A 20044-nucleotide genomic window follows, 5' to 3' on the forward strand; every position below is an offset into this window, starting at 1 on the left:
CTCATTAAAACAAACATTAAGAGAGATAGTGAAGGTCATTGCCCAAGGGAGGTCTTAACCATACAGGGTCTCTTGGACTACTAGAGGCCAAGTGAAAAACGGACTTGCTTCAAAGTGGCAAAGTACAAACTTACCTTCTAATGCTCTAGCATCATTTTTAAAAACCTGTTGTCTGGTCCTGTGCAATGTTTTAAAGAGCTGTAAAACCTGGAAAGAAAATCAGAATTCAGACCTAAAAAGAAAAAATTTTCACAGTTTACATAGTTACAAGGATTAAACAGCATTTATTTCTTAGATTATTTTTCAAAGTAGCTGGTGAAAACAAGAGTTGGTCAAAATAACTCCCTTGATTACTTATCTTTAGATTAAAAAAATTAGCCTTATGTATTTACAAAAATAAAACAAAATTCTTTGAAACAAAATAATATGAGAATGGTTAAAAAGTTAACGATCCCCCTGCTGAAATTAGTTTGCTAAGGTAACCAACTTTACTAGTCTGGTATGTATTTGTTCTCATTTTTCTTAACATAGACCTTCATCTGCTCTTAAAGTCATATACACATGCATACAAACTCATGAACATACTACATCTTAAAAGAGCCCAGAAGGAAGGTGCTTCAGATAATTTCAGTTCAGTTCAGTTCAGTCGCTCAGTTGTGTCTGAGTCTTTGCGACCCCATGAATCGCAGCACACCAGGCCTCCCTGTCCAGCACCAACTCCTGGAGTTCACTCAGACTCACGTCTACCGAATCAGTGATGCCATCCAGACATCTCATCCTCTGTCGTCCCCTTCTCCTCCTGCCCCCAATCCCTCCCAGTATCAGAGTCTTTTCCAATGAGTCAACTCTCTGCATGAGGTGGCCAAAGTACTGGAGTTTCAGCTTTAGCATCGTTCCTTCCAAAGAAATCCCAGGGCTGATCTCCTTCAGAATGGACTGGTTGCATCTCCTTGCAGTCCAAGGGACTCTCAAGAGTCTTCTCCAACACCACAGTTCAAAAGCATCAATTCTTCTGCACTCAGCTTTCTTTATAGTCCAACTCTCACATCCATACATGACCACTGGAAAAACCATAGCCTTGACTAGATGGACCTTTGTTGGCAAAGTAATGTCTCTGCTTTTCAATACGCTGTCTAGGTTGGTCATAACTTTCCTTCCAAGGAGTAAGCGTCTTTTAATTTCATGGCTGCAGTCACCATCTGCAGTAATTTTGGAACCCCAAAAAATAAACAGTCTGACACTGTTTCCACTGTTTCCCCATCTATTTCCCAGATAATTTAGGAAAGTTTAATTGTGATTTCTCAAAAAAGAAGTAGAATGCTGAGACTTCTGAATATTTAAGACTGTGCTTAACAACAACAACAAAAGCGTATTCAATATTGTCCCCCCAACACTGTTCTCTCTTCTGTCCCCTCAATTTCAGTTATGGAAAACAATGAATTTCTGAAGCCAGAAATCTCTAGGTCATTCTTTAAATCTACCTTACTCCTCATGGAGAAACCGTAGGGATTTCTCTCTAATCTTTTGGATATTCTCCATCACCCAAAACAATTTAAATTCAGATCTCTCCCTATCTTGTGCTTAGACTACTGACAAAGATTTGCCACTCTGCCACCATTCCCTCCTTTCCCCCAGTCCATTCACCAGATAACAATACTGAAACTTGACTGAGTATATCCTATGTGCTAGGCACTATTCAAGCATTTTACATATATGAGAAAACTTATAGCATCATAGGCAGACACCAAAAGAGAAACAGGAAGCAGAAAACATAAAAATAAAACAAAGATTAACCAAAGAACTTTCTCAGAAACATACGTTATTGCAAACATGGAATAACAACAAAAAGAAGTTATAGTAAATTTAAAAAGGAATGTTCAGAAAATGCCCCAAAGCTCTTGGATATCAAATGAATGACAGCAAGGATTAAGTTCAGAAAAACTGCCCAGAAAGTAGAATGGGTAGTTGAGGAAAGGATAATAAAATTAAAGGAGTAGTCTAGATGGGCCAATAGTTACAGTCACAGGATCTCCAACAAGAGAGAACAGAGAACACAGATTCCAAGTGCTCAACACAAACCCATGCTGCAGCATATCATGATGCAAGTTCAGCACAATGCTAATAAAAACATCTTGGAGGAAAAAAACAGTTCATGTATAAAAAAAAGAAAATTAGAAAGCCGCCTGATTCCTAAACAGCATCACTGTGAGAAGACAATGGTATAAAATCTTCAAGTTACACATCCAAACTATCACCTAATTGCAATTACAAATTGGTATTTTCAGAAATGCAAAGTCTCTTATTTGCTATATGCCCTTTCTTGGAAAGCTATAGAAGACGACTGTACTCCACCAAAACAAGGGCCTATCTCTCTCTCTCTCACACACATACACACACACACACGCACGCAGGCACACACACCATGGGAACGAGGGAGACAGGTGATCCAACCCAAGAGAGACAGAGAGGATGGTAAAGGACAAATACAGGTCAGCATTTGTGCACCCAGCAAAGAAAGCAACTATTCTGGACTAGAGCAAAAGGCTGCATTGCTCCAGAAAAGATGATGCTAGGAAAAAAAATGAAGCTAGGAGATACCAGTTTTGCTCATAGTTTGGGAATAGATAAGTAGGAAAACCAATAATAAAAAAAAAGCAGTTATTAACTTTAAGAAACACTAAGACTTAGGAAAAAAAGTCAACATAATCATATATTTATATTAGAAGGCTCAGCTCTGGACAAATTTTGTATACTCATAATAATACCAAAGATGAAAACAGATTCACCAAAATTTGTATACTGAGAGAAACAGGGTATTAGGGGGAACTTAGTTCTCACACTCAATGCAGACGGTGATGGCAGCTATAAAACTAAAAGATGCTTCTCCTTCGAAGAGAAGCTATAGCAAACCTAGACAAGGCATTAAAAAGCGGAGACATCACTTTGACAACAAAGGTCCACGTAGTCAAAGTTACGGTTTTTCCAGCAGACATGTATGGATGTGAGAGTGGGACCATAAAGAAGGCTGAGCGCTGAAGAACTGATGCTTTAGAATTGTGGTGCTGGACTCTCAAGGAGAGTCCAAGCAAATAGATCAAATCAGTCAATCTTAAGGGAAGTCAACCCTGTAATTAAGTAATTGTTTAAACTCTCCCTACCTGCCAGACTTCTGTATGAAGTTCCTGTTGCATCCACCATGCCTAGAGAGTACAGGCTACATGCTGGCTATTAAGTGCTACTAAAAGCTATTATGGACACTCAAAGTTTCTTGAAAGAATAACCCTTTACAATTCTGTTTCTATCAGTCCTGTGACATATATTAAAATGTACTAGGAACAGAGTTCAGTAGTACAAGAGGAACTCTTGGTGGCTCCCTGTTATTGACCAACCATTATAAGCACTGTTTGTTTTTCTCACTATACTATAGCAGGTCAATTTCCCTTTTCCATGTTTATGTCTCAACCGGCCATACTGATAATACTTAAGGTTGGTTAGGGATGGCTGGTCCCAGAGAATTGTACTCTGGCCAGGAATGCGCACAAACTTGTGATCTCGATCCTGAAGGGGGCATCACCTCCCAAGCTCGTTCAGAGCACTCAGGAATCTCAGGTCTCTGCTCTGTCTCGTTAAGTGCTACTTTTGGCAAGTGTTTTTGCCGGGATTCGATTTCCTTGGTTACCTGCGCACCTTTTGGTTATTTGACGAAATCTTTTACCTCATCGGATGGTTTCAGCGTAGGACTTTGGGGTCTTGTACAATTCCCAAGGATGCGAAATGGGTCCCTCACAGAAACGCTCGGTGTGGAAACGGAAAGGGGGCAGGACCCAAGTCACCGGCGTGCATCACGGATAAACCTTCTGTACTTGGTAGACGAAGAAGTAGGACCACCTGTACCGCCCTCCCTCCTCCGCACCTGCACAAACCCTCGATTGCCCTCCAGGGTTGGTTACAGGCTTCTCACGTGTAAAGGCCACATCCTCAGCGGAGAGTCCTGAACCTCAGTTACAGAGACACCAGACTATGTTCGCAAGGCCGCTCTCTTACCCTCCCCGCTGGCATCGCATTCTACCCCTCCTCGGACCCAGTCACCTTGGCCGCCTGACCCATGGCTCTCGTCTCCGCTTGCGGCCACTTTTCCAGCGGTCGAGTCGCCCCGCCTCCCGGCAACCAATCACAGCTCACCATCCGCCCGTCCCCGCCCCGTAGCTTTGTTCCTAACTCACCGCAACCAATCACCACAAAGCATCTCCTTCGTAGCCCCGCCCCCCGCGAAGGAACAGGCTAGGGGAGTTGGGTAAGACGGTGGCCTCTGGGAAAACCGCGTGGAGCTGCCGAGCTCATTTACAGCAGAGACAAGAACGGAAATAAAATGGACGCCATGTTAGTTAGGGGCAGAGGCACTTCCGGCCGTTTCTGAAGCATCCTCTGGTGGTAGAGTGTCGGTTGATAAATAGCACCTTTATGTCCTTACCTCTTGTTTGGGGGTTGGGGTTATCTATTAAGGAACCATTATTTTAACGTTTCTGAGTTGCAGATTTTGTCTTTGCAAAAGTGCACAAATAAGAGCCAAGCCCTAACAACTATTGCAGGTGTTGATTGGAACGCCGACTTCCAAAAGCACTGTTCACACTTTATCCCACTTCATTCCTCTAGAGGGTGAGGCTGAGTTACTTCTCTAGATCACACGTTGCCTACTCAACATGCCCTATTCGGTTTTGCTGGGCAAGAGGTTGGAAATAGTTTATTAGCAGCATCACGATCATAAAACTTTTAACTACATTTAACTTACGACTTTGCAAGCATCAAGAAAAAAAAATCTCAACCTTGCTCCTATTGCATAATCATTGTCTTCCCTACTCCCTGCAGTTAAACTTTAAGGTAAAATTAACTTTTTTTCAGCTTAACCTTTAGGTGAAATTGGCTTTTTATTAGAAATGAAGATTTGGACCAATGGATCTTTAAGAACCCTTTCCTTCTCTGTGATTTATGTCATTTTACAGAATATTGCAAGTCATCATGAGAATAGCAAGATAATATTATTATTTGAAAATGAAAATGCACTGGAGTGGCAAAAGAGTGTTTAAACATAAGCAATTAAGCCAAATATACTGGATACTGTCTTTTATTCAGGAAACAATAAATTAGATGATCTTCTGATTCTGTACAGTAGTGCCTTTTGATTGCTAATGAGTGATTCAAAGATGCTTATTTTCATTTTCAGTCTAGAATCACAGCCCAGTGTCCTGAAATTCATAATTTATTGTTATAATTTCTGGCTAACTAGGGTCCTGTATTCAGTTAATCAAAACTACTTACATGCCAGAATTTGAAAGTACAGTTTTCATAGTGCCCAAATCAATTCATTTCAAGCTTCTCTTCTCTTCAGTAAATCTGTATGGTTCCTTGAACTGTTCCATAAATGAGGTGACTATTCTGCTTGTTCTGGGAATACGTCCTGGTTTGCTGGCATCTCAAAGTGTAGGACCCAGAACTGAATAAGAAATTCCAACATGTTCATTATATGAAGTCATAGAACTATGTGGTAGGCAGGATAATGGCCTCCAAAAGATGTCCCTCTTTAAATCCTAGGAACTTCTGAATATATTATTACCATGCATGACAAAATGGACTTTGAAGATGTGATTAAGTATTTTCACAACTTATTGACCAGAGATATATTATGACACCTTTTGTTACCCGAACATTACTGACTGGAGTGTTTCAGTATTCACTTACATAATAAATCGCTGGCTACAGGCGTTAAGTTAGTTTCTGCAAAAATCCCCAGTCGATAATGTGCTAAGATGGGGAAGTTTATCCTGGGTTTTCTGATGGGCACAACGTAATAATCACAAGGATACCTGTAAGTGGAAGCAGGAAGCAGAGTCAGGGAGAGGTTTGCAGATGTTCCCCTGTGGTCTTGGAAGATGGAGGAAGTGGAAGATGGATGCAGGTGGCCTCTAGAAGCCAGAAAAGGCAAGAGAACCATTCTTCCCTAGAGACTTTAGAAGGAATGCAGCCCTGTGGACACCAAGATTTTAAGCCCAGTGAAATCCAATTTGGACCTCTGACTTCCAGAATGTTACTGGCTTGTGGCCCCTTCCATCTTCAGTGCCAACAGCAGAGCATCTTCAATCTTTGACTCTCACACCTGCTTCCATCATCAAATCTCCTTGTCTGAGTCTCACTCTCCTGTATCCTTCTTTTATTTAAAGGCGTCCCTGTGATTATATTTGGCCCATCTGGATAACTGAGGAATCTCCCCACCTGAATACCTTTAATTTAACTGTATCTGCACATCCCCTCTACCATGTGAAGTAACATTTTCACAGGCTCCAGGGATTAAAACATGGAAATCATGTGCCTACCATACCAGTTTGGGTGAAGCTTATCAATAAGGATGAAATGGAAGGAAATGAAGTAGGAGAAGCAGCGATGGGCCTGATCACTTAAGAGCTTATTAGCCAAGTTAAGGACTTTATATTTAATTCTATGGTGAAATGTCTTACTGGCAGGAGACTAACATCATAATTTATATTATATAAAAATCATTTTGGGCAACTGGACTATAGTAGAAGCAAATAGGCAAGCCAGGAGGCTCTTGAAGTACTCCAGGGAAGATATGGTAGTGACCTGGTGAGAAGGGGAGGTGAGAAGTGATTAGATTCACCTGTGTTGAAAATCCACAAAGAAGAGTTGATGACTTCAAGGATTTTGGCTTGAGCAATCTGGTGAATGGTACTACAGTAGAGGCAGAAGGCTGCTGGAATAGGTTTTTAGATTGTTGTGGAGGGAATAAAAATAAATTTGAAGTGCTTGGTAGACATCCTACTGAAGGTAGTGAGTAGGCATAAATATGCTTCATACACCAATCTGGAATTAAGAGGTTGGGAGATAAATATAGACAGTCATTACTCTGTAGATGATAAAGCCTCTGATTTAGTGAAAGATGACCATAATATTTATTACGCCAACCCATACAAACTCTTTTCAATGTTTAATTTTGACAATTTCGGTCATAAAGTTGCAGGAATGATAGAATGTACAAACACCTTTCACTCAGTTTTCCCTAATGTTAACATTTTACAATAGTTGCTTTATCCTCTTCTACTTATCTGTATCTTGACATTTTTGAGGATGTCTTTACTGTGTGACCCCTGAAGAAGGGAATGGCAACCCACTCCAGTATTCTTGCCTGGAGAAGTCCATGGACAGAGGAGCCTCGGGGAATACAGCCCACGGGGTCGAAAAGAATTGGACACGACTAAGCAACTCCAGTACTCTTGCCTGGAAAATCCCATGGACAGAGGACCCTGGAAGGCTGCAGTCCATGAGGTCGCTAAGAGTCAGACATGACTGAGCGACTTCACTTTAACTTTTCACTTTCATGCATTGGAGAAGGAAATGGCAACCTACTCCAGTATTCTTACCTGGAGAATCCCAGGGACGGGGGAGCCTGGTGGGCTGCCGTCTATGGGGTCGCACAGAGTCGGACACGACTGAAGCGACTTAGCAGCAGCAGCAGCAGCAAACAACTAATGCTTTCACTTTACTGTTTAAACAGTGAATTGCACACACCATATCCCTCTACTCCTAAACACTTCAGTAGGTGTCTTTCCGACAGAAAAAAAAGACATTCTCTGGCATCAGTGGTTCTCAAAGTGTAGTTCCCAGGCTAGAAGCAACTGTATCACCTGGAAACTGTTAGAAACCTGCTAATAAATTACAGGGCTCCACCCCAGATCAACTGATTTTGATAATTTTGCTGGATGTTTGTGGGGAAATTAACAAGATTTTCAAAACTGTTTCCTAATTTGTACACATTATTTAGATTTCACAAATTGTTCCAGGAATGTCTTTGATACCAAAAATACCAAATGAGACACTTTTGTGATTAAAGAGGGCCACCATCAATAATTTCACCAGGGCAAAGTGGTAAAGGTGTAATTTTTCATAATATGGACACTTGGAAATTAGGTGTTAGCTAGAGAAGAGGGCCAGGAGTGGAATCCACACTGAGAGGCCTGGAACAGAGGGCTCACTATGAAGGGAAAATAGCATCCAGAGAGGTAGGAGAGTAAAGGCTGTTGCTGAAAAGAAGGAATGGTCACAGAGGCAAATGTTGCCAAGAGGTCAAGTATAATGGCAACTGGAATTGCCTATAGGATGTTGTGTGAAACCAAATTGGAAAAGGAGTACGTCAAGGCTGTATATTGTCACCCTGCTTATTTAACTTATATGGAGAGTGCATCACGCAAAATGCTAGGCTGGATGAAGCACAAACTGGAATCAAGATTGCCGGAAGAAATATCAATAACTTCAGATATGCAGATGACACCACCCTTATAGGAGAAAGCGAAGAACTAGAGAGCCTGTTGATGAAAGTGAAAGAGGAGAGTGAAAAAGTTGGCTTAAAACTCAACATTCAAAAAATTAAGATCATGGCATCCGGTCCCATCACTTCATGGCAAATAGATGGGGAAATAACAGAAACAGTGACTGACTTTATTTTTGGGGGCTCCAAAATCACTGCAGCCGTGAAATTAAAAGACACTTGCTCCTTGGAAGAAAAACGATGACCAAAATAGACAGCATATTAAAAAGTTGAGAGATTACTGTGCCAACAAAGGTCCATATAGTCAAAGCTATGGCTTTTCCAGTAGTCATCTATGGATGTGAGAGTTGGACTCTAAAGAAAGCTGAATGCTGAAGAATTGATGCTTTTGAACTGTGGTATTGGAGAAGACTCTTGAGAATCCCTTGGACTGCAAGGAGTTCCAACCAGTCCATCCTAAAGCAATTCAGTCCTGAATATTCATTGGAAGGGCTGATTCTGAAGCTGAAACTCCAATACTTTGGCCACCTGATGCAAAGAATTTACTCATTGGAAAAGACCCTGATGCTGGAAAAGATTGAAGGCAGGAGGAGAAGGGAACAACAGAGGATGAAATGGTTGGATGGCATCACCAACTCTATGGACATGAGTTTGAGGAAGCTCTGGGAGTTGGTGATGGACAGGGAGGCCTGGCATGCTGCAGTCCATGGGGTCGCAAAGAGTCAGACATGACCGAGTGACTGAACTGAATAGGATGTTGTAAGTGGAGTTCCTTAGTGATCTCGATAAAAGGCAAATAATTTTAATAAAGAACTATAGACACAATAGAGAAGGCAATGGCACCCCACTCCAGTACTCTTTGCCTGGAAAATCCCATGGACGGAGGAGCCTGGTAGGCTGCAGTCCATGGGGTCGCTAAGAGTCGGACATAACTGAGCGACTTCACTTTCACTTTTCCCTTTCATGCATTGGAGAAGGAAATGGCAACCCACTCCAGTGTTCTTGCCTGGAGAATCCCAGGGACAGGGGAGCCTGGTGGGCTGCCGTGTCTGGGGTCGCACAGAGTCGGACACAACTGAAGCGACTTAGCAGCAGCAGCATAGACACAATATATAGAAAACTCTTCTTAAAAGGAGCAAAGATATGGAGGGGTATGTGGGGCTTAGGAAAGGTGTTGCTCCTTTACGGTGGGGCATCTTACATTATGTTGATTACTGCTGGGAATAATTCTTTGCAGAACAGTCCACGGAGGTTTGGCTTCCCTAGTGGCTCAATCTGTAAAGAATCTGCCTGCAATGCAGGAGAGCCGGGTTCCATCTCTGGTTGGGGAAGATCCCCTGGAGAAGGTATTGACAACCTACTCCAGTATTCTTACCTGGAGAATCCCATGGAGCCTGGTGGGCTAAGTCCATGGGGTCACAAGAGTCGGACAAGACTTCGTGACTAAACCACCACCACCACCACCACCACGGGAGGTTTACAAACTACTGATGCCTCCAGAGTTTGATTTAACTGGTCTGGGGTGTGGCGAAGTTCAGAGATTTTTTTACATGCTACCCAGGTAACTGTAACGTGCAGTCAAGGTTGCTAGACTTGCTTGAAAGAAAAGAAAGAAAAGAAAAGAAAGAAAAATTGCTAGAAAAAGAAAATTAACGCAGGGGGCTTACTTGCTGAAGCTAAGACCTATGTAGCTGAGAAACCAAGTATCACGGTGTCTCTGCCCGCAAAAAAGGCCAGTACTGCTTAGGTTTCAAATCTTTTCAGTTACAGTATCCAATTTTTCCTACAAGCGTCCATAAGACAAGCGAGGGGCTTTCTGCAGTAACTATGCTCCTCGAGAGACAAGAAAGGAAGAAAGAAAAACGACCTTGGTGCCGATTGCTGGGTCCTGTCATCGAGAATCTCTCTTTGGCTGGGTCTCGCTCCCGGGTTCCCCTAGAGCTCCCGCGCGCAAAGCAACACCCGAGCGCAAGTCGCCAGTGCGCATGTGCACGAGTTGCTGGGGCGTGCTAGTGGCGTGTCCCTGCGCAAGCTTGTCGGCTGGCTCCCGCCCTCTGCCCGCGCCCCCGGCTCCTCCCTCCTTCCGACCTTCTCCCCGGCCGGACGCACGGGAGGGAGGCAGAGATGGCAGATGAGATCGCCAAGGCTCAGGTCGCCCGGCCTGGCGGCGACACGATCTTCGGGAAGATCATTCGCAAGGAAATCCCAGCCAAAATCATTTATGAGGATGACCAGGTAGGCTCCGGGCGCCGCGTCGCTCGTGGGCTGAGACGGGGCAGGCGCCTGTGGACACGCGGGTTTCCCGTGGAGGGGAGGGATGGGAAGGGTCGGCGGGCGCCGGGGAGAAGGGAAGACACGGGGCCCTCTCCTGCGGCCTCGGCCTCGGCCTCGGGCCCCCAGCCAGCGGGCAGGGCCGCGGTCGCTCCGAGGTGGCCGGCCGGCGCGTGCCGGCGCTCCGGTTACGCGTTATCAGCCCGGGGCGCGGGCCAGGCCGCCGGGCGCTCGCGGGCCCGCACCGCGGGGTCTGGGCGCACGCGCGTGTGTGTGTGGAGGGGTGGGGGGCGCTCCGGGTCCTCGGCTTGGGCGCCCGCCGGCTCCCGGGTTACCTCGTACTTCAACTGTTAAGGAATCTGACAATCTCGCCAGCGCTCTGCCTGACAGGGAGAAACCCGATCGCACCCTGACTCGGGCCCAATCTCCGCGATCTCCCGCTCACAGCCGGCCTGCCCGGGCGTTTCCGGGCGCCTCTCCCCGCCGCATTGCGGTAGAGGCCGGGGGCGCACGGCCTGGGGGCGGCGCAGACGCCCTGGGCCTCCGCGAGGGACGCTCACCGACGGCCACCCCTTGACCCCCACTCTGCTTCCCCCCCTCTTCTCGGGCCTCGAACTCCCAAGAGTAAACCTGCTTCTGGGATTTGCTTTCCTTTAGCCCCTCCCAGGAAGGAATACTGATCAGTATTCCTTCAGTATTTTACAGGAAGTAGTTTTATGCCAAAAGATTAAGAGTGTCGTTTTTCTTGACCTCACTGTAGGTTGAAATGGTTTTAGAAAGGCCGAGTTCATTTGACTTGGAGACATCTTGTGTAAAATATTTAGTGGGAGGTTATATTTTGGATCTCAGATAAAGCTGGACAGGATGGCTGATTTATATAAAAATTTTGTAACTTTTTAATAAATTCACTATGAAATATAGACTATAAGGAAACACCTAAGTTTTAATTCCTCGAGGTGAATTTATTTACCCTTTTTATCTGTTAGGGAAATTCTTTTGTTTTAGAAAATGTGTATTTCTTTAAAAATACTTTTGCTGCTGCTGCTGCTAGGTCGCTTCAGTCGTGTCCGACTCTGTGCGACCCCATAGACGGCAGCCCACCAGGCTCCCCCGTCCCTGGGATTCTCCAGGCAAGAACACGAGTGGGTTGCCATTTCCTTCTCCAGTGCACGAAAGTGAAAAGTCAAAGTGAAGTCTCTCAGTCGTGTCTGACTCTTAGCGACCCCATGGACTGCAGCCTAACAGGCTCCTCGGTCCATGGGATTTTCCAGGCAAGAGTACTGGAGTGGGCATTGCCTTCTCCAAAAATACTTTTAGTTGCTTTTAATAAGTGATCGTTGACATACTGACTTTTGAACCATCTGAGTTCCAACAGTATAAACAGCAGGAAGCAGTCATGATACAGCATATTTGTACAGAGCACCAAGTATAATTACCCGGAGACAGTTAGCAGGAAAAGGTTCTATTAAGAAGCTTCTGCCTTCACTAGAGAACAAGATTCAAAACTATTCAAGGGCTATGTAATTAGTCTAAATGTTACCTATCCTCTTCATTTCTACAAAATAGATATATTTCCTAAGTAGTTGAGTAAAGTGGGAAGAAATTAACGTTAGATAATCAGTAAATTTCTCATTATAAAAGTGATCACTGCCATAAAGGAAAAAAAACAGGAAATTACACAACTAGGGCTCCTAACCTCTAGAAGCGGGGCACTAGAATCAAAAGATTTCCTTTGAGTGGTGCTGGGAAAGTTGGACTGCTGCTGCTGCTGCTAAGTCACTTCAGTCGTGTCTGACTCTGTGGGAAAGTTGGACAGCTGCATGTAAATCACCCCCTCACACCGTAGTCAAAAATAAACTCAAAATATCTTAAAAGACTTAAACCTAAGACATGATGCCATAAAACTCCTAGAAGAGAACATAGGTAAAACATTCTCTGACATAAATCATACCAATGTTTTCTTAGGTCAGTCTCCCAAGGCAATAGAAATAAAAATAATAAACAGGTACAGTGGTTTAAGACTTTGCACTCACAATGTAGGGAGCCTGGGTTTGATCCCTAATTGGGAATGGGCTTCCCTGATGGCTCAGATGGTAAAGAATCTGCTTGCATTGCAGGAGACCTGGGTTTGATCCCAGGGTTGGGAAGATCCTCTGGAGAAGGGCATGGAAACCCACTCCAGTATTCTTGCCTGGAGAATCCTCATGGACAGAGGGGCCTGGTGGGCTATAGTCCATGAGGCCCGTGGGGTCACAGAGTCAGACACGACTGAGTGACTAAGCACACACAAAACAGATCCCACATGCTGCAACTAAGAGTTTGCATGCCACAACTAAAGATCCTGCATGCAGCAGCAAAGACCCAGCACAGCCATATAAATAAATAATAAACAAACAAATGGAACCTAATCAGATTTACAAGCTTTTGCATAGCAAAGGAACCATAAAAAAGACAACCTATGACTGGGAGAAGATATTTGCAAACTATTTAACTGACAGGGGATTAATTTCCAAAATATATGAATAGCTCATTGAGCTTCCCTGGTGGCTCAGATGGTAAAGCATCTGCCTGCAATGCGGGAGACCTGGGTTCGATCCCTGGGTTGGGAAGATCTCCTGGAGAAGGAAATGGCAAACCACTCCAGTACTCTTGCCTGGAGAATCCCATGGACGGAGGAGCCTGGTAGGCTACAGTCCACGGGGTCGTGAAGAGTTGGACACGACTGAGTGAGCACAGCCATTTAAATAAATAATAAAAAATAAATGGAACCTAATCAAATTTACAAGCTTTTGCATAGCAAAGGAACCATAAAAAAGACAACCTATGACTGGGAGAAGATATTTGCAAACTATGCAACTGACAAGGGCTTAATTTCCAAAATATACGAATAGCTCATGCAACTCAACAACAGAAAATACCCCAATCAAAAAATGGCAGAAGACCTTAATGGACATTTCTCCAAAGACATACAGATGGCCAGTAGGCATGTGAAAAGATGCTGAACATCATTAATTATTTAAAAAATGCGAATCAAAACTGTAATGAATCAGAATGACTGTCATTAAAAAGTCTGTGAAAAATGGTGGAGAAGGTATGGGGAAAAGGGAACTGTCTTAGACTGTTAGTGGGAATGTAAGTTAGTACGGCGATATGGAAAACAGTATGGAGGTTTCTCAGAAAACTAAAAATGGAATTACCATATGATCCAGCAATCCCACTCCTGGGCATATACCTAGACAAAACCATAATTCAAAAAGATAAATACATCCCTGTGTTCATAGCAAAATTATTCACAGTAGCCAAGATAGGGAAACAACCTAAATGTCCATCAACAGATGAATGGATAAAGAAGATGTGGTACACGTATATACAATGGAATTCTATTCATCCATTAAAGAGTGAAATAATGCCATTTGCAGCAACATGGATGCAACTAGAAATTATCATATTAAGTGAATTAAGTCAGAGAAAGACAAATACGATATGATGTCGCTTATATGTGAAATCTAAAATATGGCACGAATGAACCTGTCTACAAAACAGAAATAAGACTCACAGACACAGAGATCCAGACTTACGGTTGCCGAGGAGGAGAGGGGAGAGGGGGTGGAATGGGAGTTTGGGATTTGTAGATGCAAACTATTACATTTAGAATGGATAAACGAGGTCCTACTCTGTATAGCACAGAGAACTATATCCAGTATCCTGGGATAAACTATAATGGAAAAGAATATTAAGAAAAGAATGTGTATGTGTATAGCTGAATCATTTTGCCATCCAGCAGAGACTGGCACAACACTATAAATCAACTGTGAAAGTGAAAGTCGCTCAGTCCTGTCCGACTCTTTGTGACCCCACGGACTATAGGTCCATGGACTACTCCAGGCCAGAATGCTAGAGTGGGTAGCCATTCCCTTCTCCAGAGGATCTTCCCAACCCAGGAATTGAACCCAGGTCTCCTGCATTTCCACTCCAGTGTTCTTGCCTGGAGAATCCCAGGGACGGCGGAGCCTGCTGGGCTGCCGTCTATGGGGTCACACAGAGTCGGACACGATTGAAGTGACTTAGCAGCAGCAGCAGCAGCTCCCGCATTGAAGGCGGGTTTTTGTCAGCTGAGCCACAAGGGAAGCCTAAGGATACTGGAGTGGGTAGCCCATCCCTTCTCCAGCAGATCTTCCTGACTCAGGAATTGAACCAGGGTCTCCTGCATTGCAGGTGGATTCTTTACCAACTAAGCTATCAGGAAAGCCCCCCAAAACTATACTTCAGTAAAAAATATGAAATTCAAAATTAAAAAAAAATTCCTTTAGAAATTATGTATATGCTGGTAGCTGAGGAATGAATAGTAGTTTAAGTTAGATAAAGTTGGGGTTATGGAAAAAGAGGATCTTTGCAATAGAGGGAAAATCAGTTGAGAAAGCCCTGAGGGTGGAGAGAGGTGGAGTGTGACTTGAGCAGGAAGAGTTGCATGAGAATATATTGGAATAGTAGACAATGACTAGCATGCCTAATGGCTTCTCAACCTTTGGATCTTGGTTAAAGTGTAGCTAGCTCAGAATGGTTGCCCTTGACCACCCAATCAAAATTAGGTTTTTCTGTGATAATCATTTACTGCACTTGTTACTTTTCCTTTGTAACTTGTGTGTTGTATTTTATAACATGTGGAATCTTTGGTTAAGTATACCTTTATGTGTTTAAAGTCAGTCTTCCCATTAGACTGTCAGTTCCATGAAAAGTTCCATGAAAAGTATTGTGTCCACTTGTGATCTCCTACCACTGGGGAACCCCAGTGTTTCTCCCATGGGGTTAGTGTGAAAATGATAAATTTAGGCTGTAAGACTATATATGGAAATTTTGACTTGTTTCCCCCTTTTTTCCAGTGTCTTGCTTTCCATGACATTTCCCCTCAAGCACCAACACATTTTCTGGTGATACCCAAGAAATATATATCTCAGATTTCTGCAGCAGAAGATGATGATGAAAGTGTAAGTACATTTACTAACATTATTAATTTTTTTTTTTGCTTTTTAGATTGGGAGACTAAATATCACCCTTAAGGTTATGTCACATTTTTGTTTTCCTAAGGGCATACTGAGGAAAAATGGAAAATCATTAGGGCTTCAATACAATGTATAAATAGTGTGATTTTTTAAGTGAGATGTAATTGACATATAACATTATATTAGATTTAGGTATACAACATATTGATTTATGTATATACAACAAAATTATCACAGCAAGTCTTGTTAACATCCATCACCACAAATTCTTAAACAAAAAGGATTCTAAGCAAGGATTAGTTGGTGAGACTTATTTTTCCTTAATAAGAAATAGTGTATCATATAGGAGAGAGTTCATTGGCTCTTGTATTAATGCCATTAAAGGAAAGAAAATTAATTTGATTTTACCAGGATGTACAGGCCTCAATGAAAATTTTTCTTAGTGCTCTTTGTGGTAGATGATATACTTGTTCATAACTGCTCACTCTTCTATGTAGGGGTGCATTATACTTCTGGCCTCATTGATGTTGGGCCTGGTCATATGACTTAATTTGACCAATGAGTACAAGCAGAAGTGATACATGTCTTCTGAAAAGAAGTTAATACCTGGTCTGCCATATTCTCTCCAATCTCTGCCACTGTGATCATATAGAGACTGTTCCATCAACTTGGGTTTCAAAGTGAAAAAGATCTGGAATATAGAGCCTGGTTGACTTGTGATCAACATGGAGTGAACAAAAGAAATGTATCTTTGATGTAAACCAGGTTTTTGGGTGGTTTGTTACCACAGCATAACCAAATCTGTCCCAACTGATAATATGCCCCCATAACAAGCAAGCAAGGTGTCTGCTTTATAAGAAAACTTAAGTACCACTCGGAGTATGATCTTAAAATTGTTTTAATTGAGCAGATTTATGTCTATAACTTGTTTATTGAAATTAGTAATTAATAAATACCTAATAGTATTATATTAGGATTTAAAAATGTTTCCAAATACTTGCCCAAAGTCTGTTTCAATTTAGTAGCTTTAAAATTTTTCAACTTGGTAGTTTGTTACATGATGACAAGAAACTATAAAGCTATAAATTACTAGTGCTTAAGAAACTTTTTTTTTTTTTTTCCCACAGCTTCTTGGGCATTTGATGATTGTTGGCAAGAAATGTGCTGCTGATCTGGGCCTGAAGAAGGGCTATCGAATGGTGGTGAATGAAGGTTCAGATGGGGGCCAGTCTGTCTATCATGTTCATCTCCATGTTCTTGGAGGTCGGCAGATGAACTGGCCTCCTGGTTAAGTGTGCTATAGGGATAATTTTGCCTTTTCTATGATCAGGTTTGCAAGTTCCAATATGCTAAACAAGTTGTTTTTTTTTTTGCCTGTGTATGGAGGTATTGCAAAAATAATTTAAAAAACCCATACGTAATAAAAGACATTGTTGCATGGCCTGAATTCTGTATTTGACTTACTCTTAAAAATATGTTTGTTGGAATGTTTGAAGGTAGAGTTCATACCTGGGAAGGTTTTATTTTTTCTCCCCAAGGAGGACTCAGCATTATGTATGTGGTTATAATGGTGTGACTGATGTTTGAAGACAAGTTTAAAAATGTCATAAATTTAGCTTCATCTTTGAAATATGCTTTTTAGAGTAAAATATCAGTCCAGGGGAAGATGTTATAATCCAATTTTTTTTTTCTTCCTAAGAACAAAGGAAGTGATGTGATTGATCTAGAAAGTGACAGTTGTGGCACTAGAAATGCTTGGTGTCCAGCTCACATGTTTTCCCTGGACTATTGGAGATAATTCGGAAGGGATGAAAGTAGGTTTCTCACAGAAACTTTGATGGTCATATGAAGGCATACAGTAGTGTTTCCTTATTACCCTAACACTGAGTATTTATTATAAAGACTTTGAAAATATATTATTTAGAATTAATTCTCCAAATTGAAAACTCATTGTTTTGAATGTGTACGTGCACACTAGCAAAAATATTTTTAAGTTTTGCATGAATCTGGCTATGTAGAATTGAGGTAGGTAAATCTCAGGGTCTGAGATCTTAGGCAGACTGACACTTATTTTTGGTCTTGCCATGTACCCTAGCCTTTCTGGGGTTGTACGGGCCAGATGGCTTTGCTTCTTTGCTTTCCTTCACATAGGCACTTTCCAGTTTCTAAAATTTATTTAATATTCCGTATCTGCTTTTGTCTCTTTGCTCATTTTCTTTATAAGTTCCTTCCATTTTTAATCCCCAAGACCATTTTAGTAGATTTTGACACATTTTATTGCAAATTTTTTCTTCCAAATTTTTTAATTTATTGGTGATTTAAAAAAATTTGGGGGGTAGATTAGAGATACTGGCTGTATATCTTACAAGGGAATTTATTTTCTGTCATTTTTACTTTGTTTATGGTATTTAAAATACAATGTTTATCAAATTTTAATTTAGTTCACATTTTTAAAGGATTTATTAAAAAAGAAAAAATTTCCCCTGATACTGTATAGCTTTATGTATTTTTATGACTTATTTTATGAGGGAAGGTCTGGGGCAGGGGAGGAGTTTTGGAGGGACTTGTGCCACTGTAAAAAAGGTAATAACAATGGGACTTCCCTGGTGGCCCAGTGGTTAAAAATCCACCTGCTAGTGCAGGGAACACAGGTTCAATCCCTGGTCTGGGAAGCTCCCACATGCAGTGGAACAACTAAACTGATGTACCACAGCTACCAAAGCCCAGGTGCCTGTAAACCATGCTCTGCAACAAGAGAAGCCACCACAATGACAAGCCTGTGTACTGCAACGAGAGAGGAGCCCCCCCACCCCCCCGGAACTAGAGAAAACCCACATACTACAGATACCCAGTGCGGCCCCAAATAAATAAAAATACAAAATTTTAAAATGTAATAATGCCCCAAATCTTTCAAGCTAGGCTTCAACAGTACATGAATCAAGAACTTCCAAATGTACAAGCTAGATTTTGAAAAGGAAGAGGAACCAGAGGTCAAATTGCCAAGCCTGTTGAATCATAGAAAAAGCAAGAGAATTTCAGAAAACATCTGCTTCATTGAGTGCACAAAAGCCTTTGATAGTGTTAATCACAACAAACTGCAAACCTTAAAGGGATGGGAATCAGTTCAGTTCAGTTCAGTCGTGTAAAACTCTCCGACCTCATGATCACAGCACACCAGGCTTCCCTGTCCGTCACCAACTCCTGGAGTTTACTCAAACTCATGTCCATCGAGTCGGTGATGCCATCCAGCCATCTCATCTTCTGTCCTCCCCTTCTCCTCCTGCCCCCAATCCCTCCTAGTATCAGAGTCTTTTCCAATGAGTCAACTCTTTGCATGAGGTGGCCAAAGTATTGGAGTTTCAGCTTCAGCATCAGTCCTTCCAATGAACACCCAGGGCTGATCTCCTTTAGGATGCACTGGTTGGATCTTGCAGTCCAAGGGACTGTCAAGAGTCTTCTCCAAAACCACAGTTCAAAAGCATCAATTATTCGGCTCTCAGCTTCCTTCACAGTCCAACTCTCACATCTATACATGACCACTGGAAAAACTATAGCCTTGACTAGGCGGACCTTTGTTGTCAAAGTAATATCTCCGCTTTTCAATATGCTATCTAGGTGGGCCATAACTTTCCTTCCAAGGAGAAAGAGTCTTTGAATTTCATGGCTGCAATCACCATCTGCAGTGATTTTGGAGCCCCCAAAAAAGTCAGCCACTGATTCCACTGTTTGCCCATCTATTTCATATGAAGTGATGGGACCAGATGCCATGATCTTCGTTTCCTGAATGTTGAGCTTTAAGCCAACTTTTTCACTCTCCTCTTGCACTTTAATCAAGAGGCTTTTTAGTTCCTCTTCACTTTCTGCCATAAGGGTGGTTCATCTGCATATCTGAGGTTATTGATATTTCTCCTGGAAATCTTGATTCCAGCTTGTGCTTCTTGCAGTCCAGCGTTTCTCATAATGTACTCTGCATACAAGTTAAATAAGCAGGGTGACAATATACAGCCTTGACGTACTCCTTTTCCTATTTGGAACCAGTCTGTTGTTCCATGTCCAGTTCTAACTGTTGCTTCCTGACCTGCACATAGGTTTCTCAAGAGGCAGATCAGGTGGTCTGGTATTCCCATCTCTTTCAGAATTTTCCACAGTTTATTGTGATCCACACAATCAAAGGCTTTGGCACAGTCAATAAAGCAGAAATAGATGTTTTTCTGGAATTCTTGCTTTTCCGATCATCCAGTGGATGTTGGCAATTTGATCTCTGATTCCTCTGCCTTTTCTAAAACCAGCTTGAACATCTGGAAGTTCATGGTTCATGTATTGCTGAAGCCTGGCTTGGAGAATTTTGAGCATTACTTTACTAGCGTGTGAGACGAGTGCAATTGTGTGGTCATTTGAGCATTCTTTGGCATTGTCTTTCTTTGGGACTGGCATGAAA

At 42.3% G+C, this 20044-nt stretch overlaps 2 protein-coding genes across 5 annotated transcripts in view; one reads left to right on the plus strand and one right to left on the minus strand.

Annotated features, from left to right (window-relative positions):
• The window catches only part of LYRM7 (LYR motif containing 7), a 30905-nt gene extending 20989 nt beyond the window's left edge, over positions 1 to 9916 (minus strand). For 2 of the 4 annotated variants that reach the window (XM_061422885.1, XM_061422884.1), the window contains exons 1-2: positions 4090 to 4194; positions 135 to 207 (exon numbers count right to left, since the gene is read on the minus strand). In XM_061422885.1, coding sequence (XP_061278869.1) covers positions 135 to 207; positions 4090 to 4185 — 169 coding nt within the window. In that variant the 5' untranslated portion in view covers positions 4186 to 4194. Of the gene's footprint in view, positions 1 to 134; positions 208 to 3158; positions 3617 to 4089; positions 4195 to 6670 lie in introns of those variants that run through there. The other 2 variants (XM_061422886.1, XM_061422883.1) reach the window with 2 other exon arrangements.
• A 445-nt stretch (positions 9917 to 10361) lies between these two features.
• On the plus strand, positions 10362 to 17053 carry HINT1 (histidine triad nucleotide binding protein 1). Its single transcript, XM_061422887.1, has 3 exons — positions 10362 to 10570; positions 15487 to 15591; positions 16734 to 17053. Exons 1-3 carry the CDS (start codon positions 10460 to 10462, stop codon positions 16896 to 16898), a joined length of 381 nt encoding a protein of 126 aa, XP_061278871.1. The 5' UTR covers positions 10362 to 10459; the 3' UTR covers positions 16899 to 17053.
• Positions 17054 to 20044: the final 2991 nt, after the last annotated feature.

Source organism: Bos javanicus, chromosome 7 (genome assembly GCF_032452875.1).
Source record: "Bos javanicus breed banteng chromosome 7, ARS-OSU_banteng_1.0, whole genome shotgun sequence".
Classification (NCBI taxonomy): domain Eukaryota; kingdom Metazoa; phylum Chordata; class Mammalia; order Artiodactyla; family Bovidae; genus Bos; species Bos javanicus.

Coding starts and splice junctions, on each gene's coding strand:
- HINT1 (XM_061422887.1), top strand. CDS start 10,460: ATGGCAGATGAGATCGCCAAGGCTCAGGTCGCCCGGCCTGGCGGCGAC. Junction 10,571..15,486: donor TCATTTATGAGGATGACCAG/GTAGGCTCCGGG, acceptor CCTTTTTTCCAG/TGTCTTGCTTTCCATGACAT. Junction 15,592..16,733: donor CAGAAGATGATGATGAAAGT/GTAAGTACATTT, acceptor TTTTTCCCACAG/CTTCTTGGGCATTTGATGAT.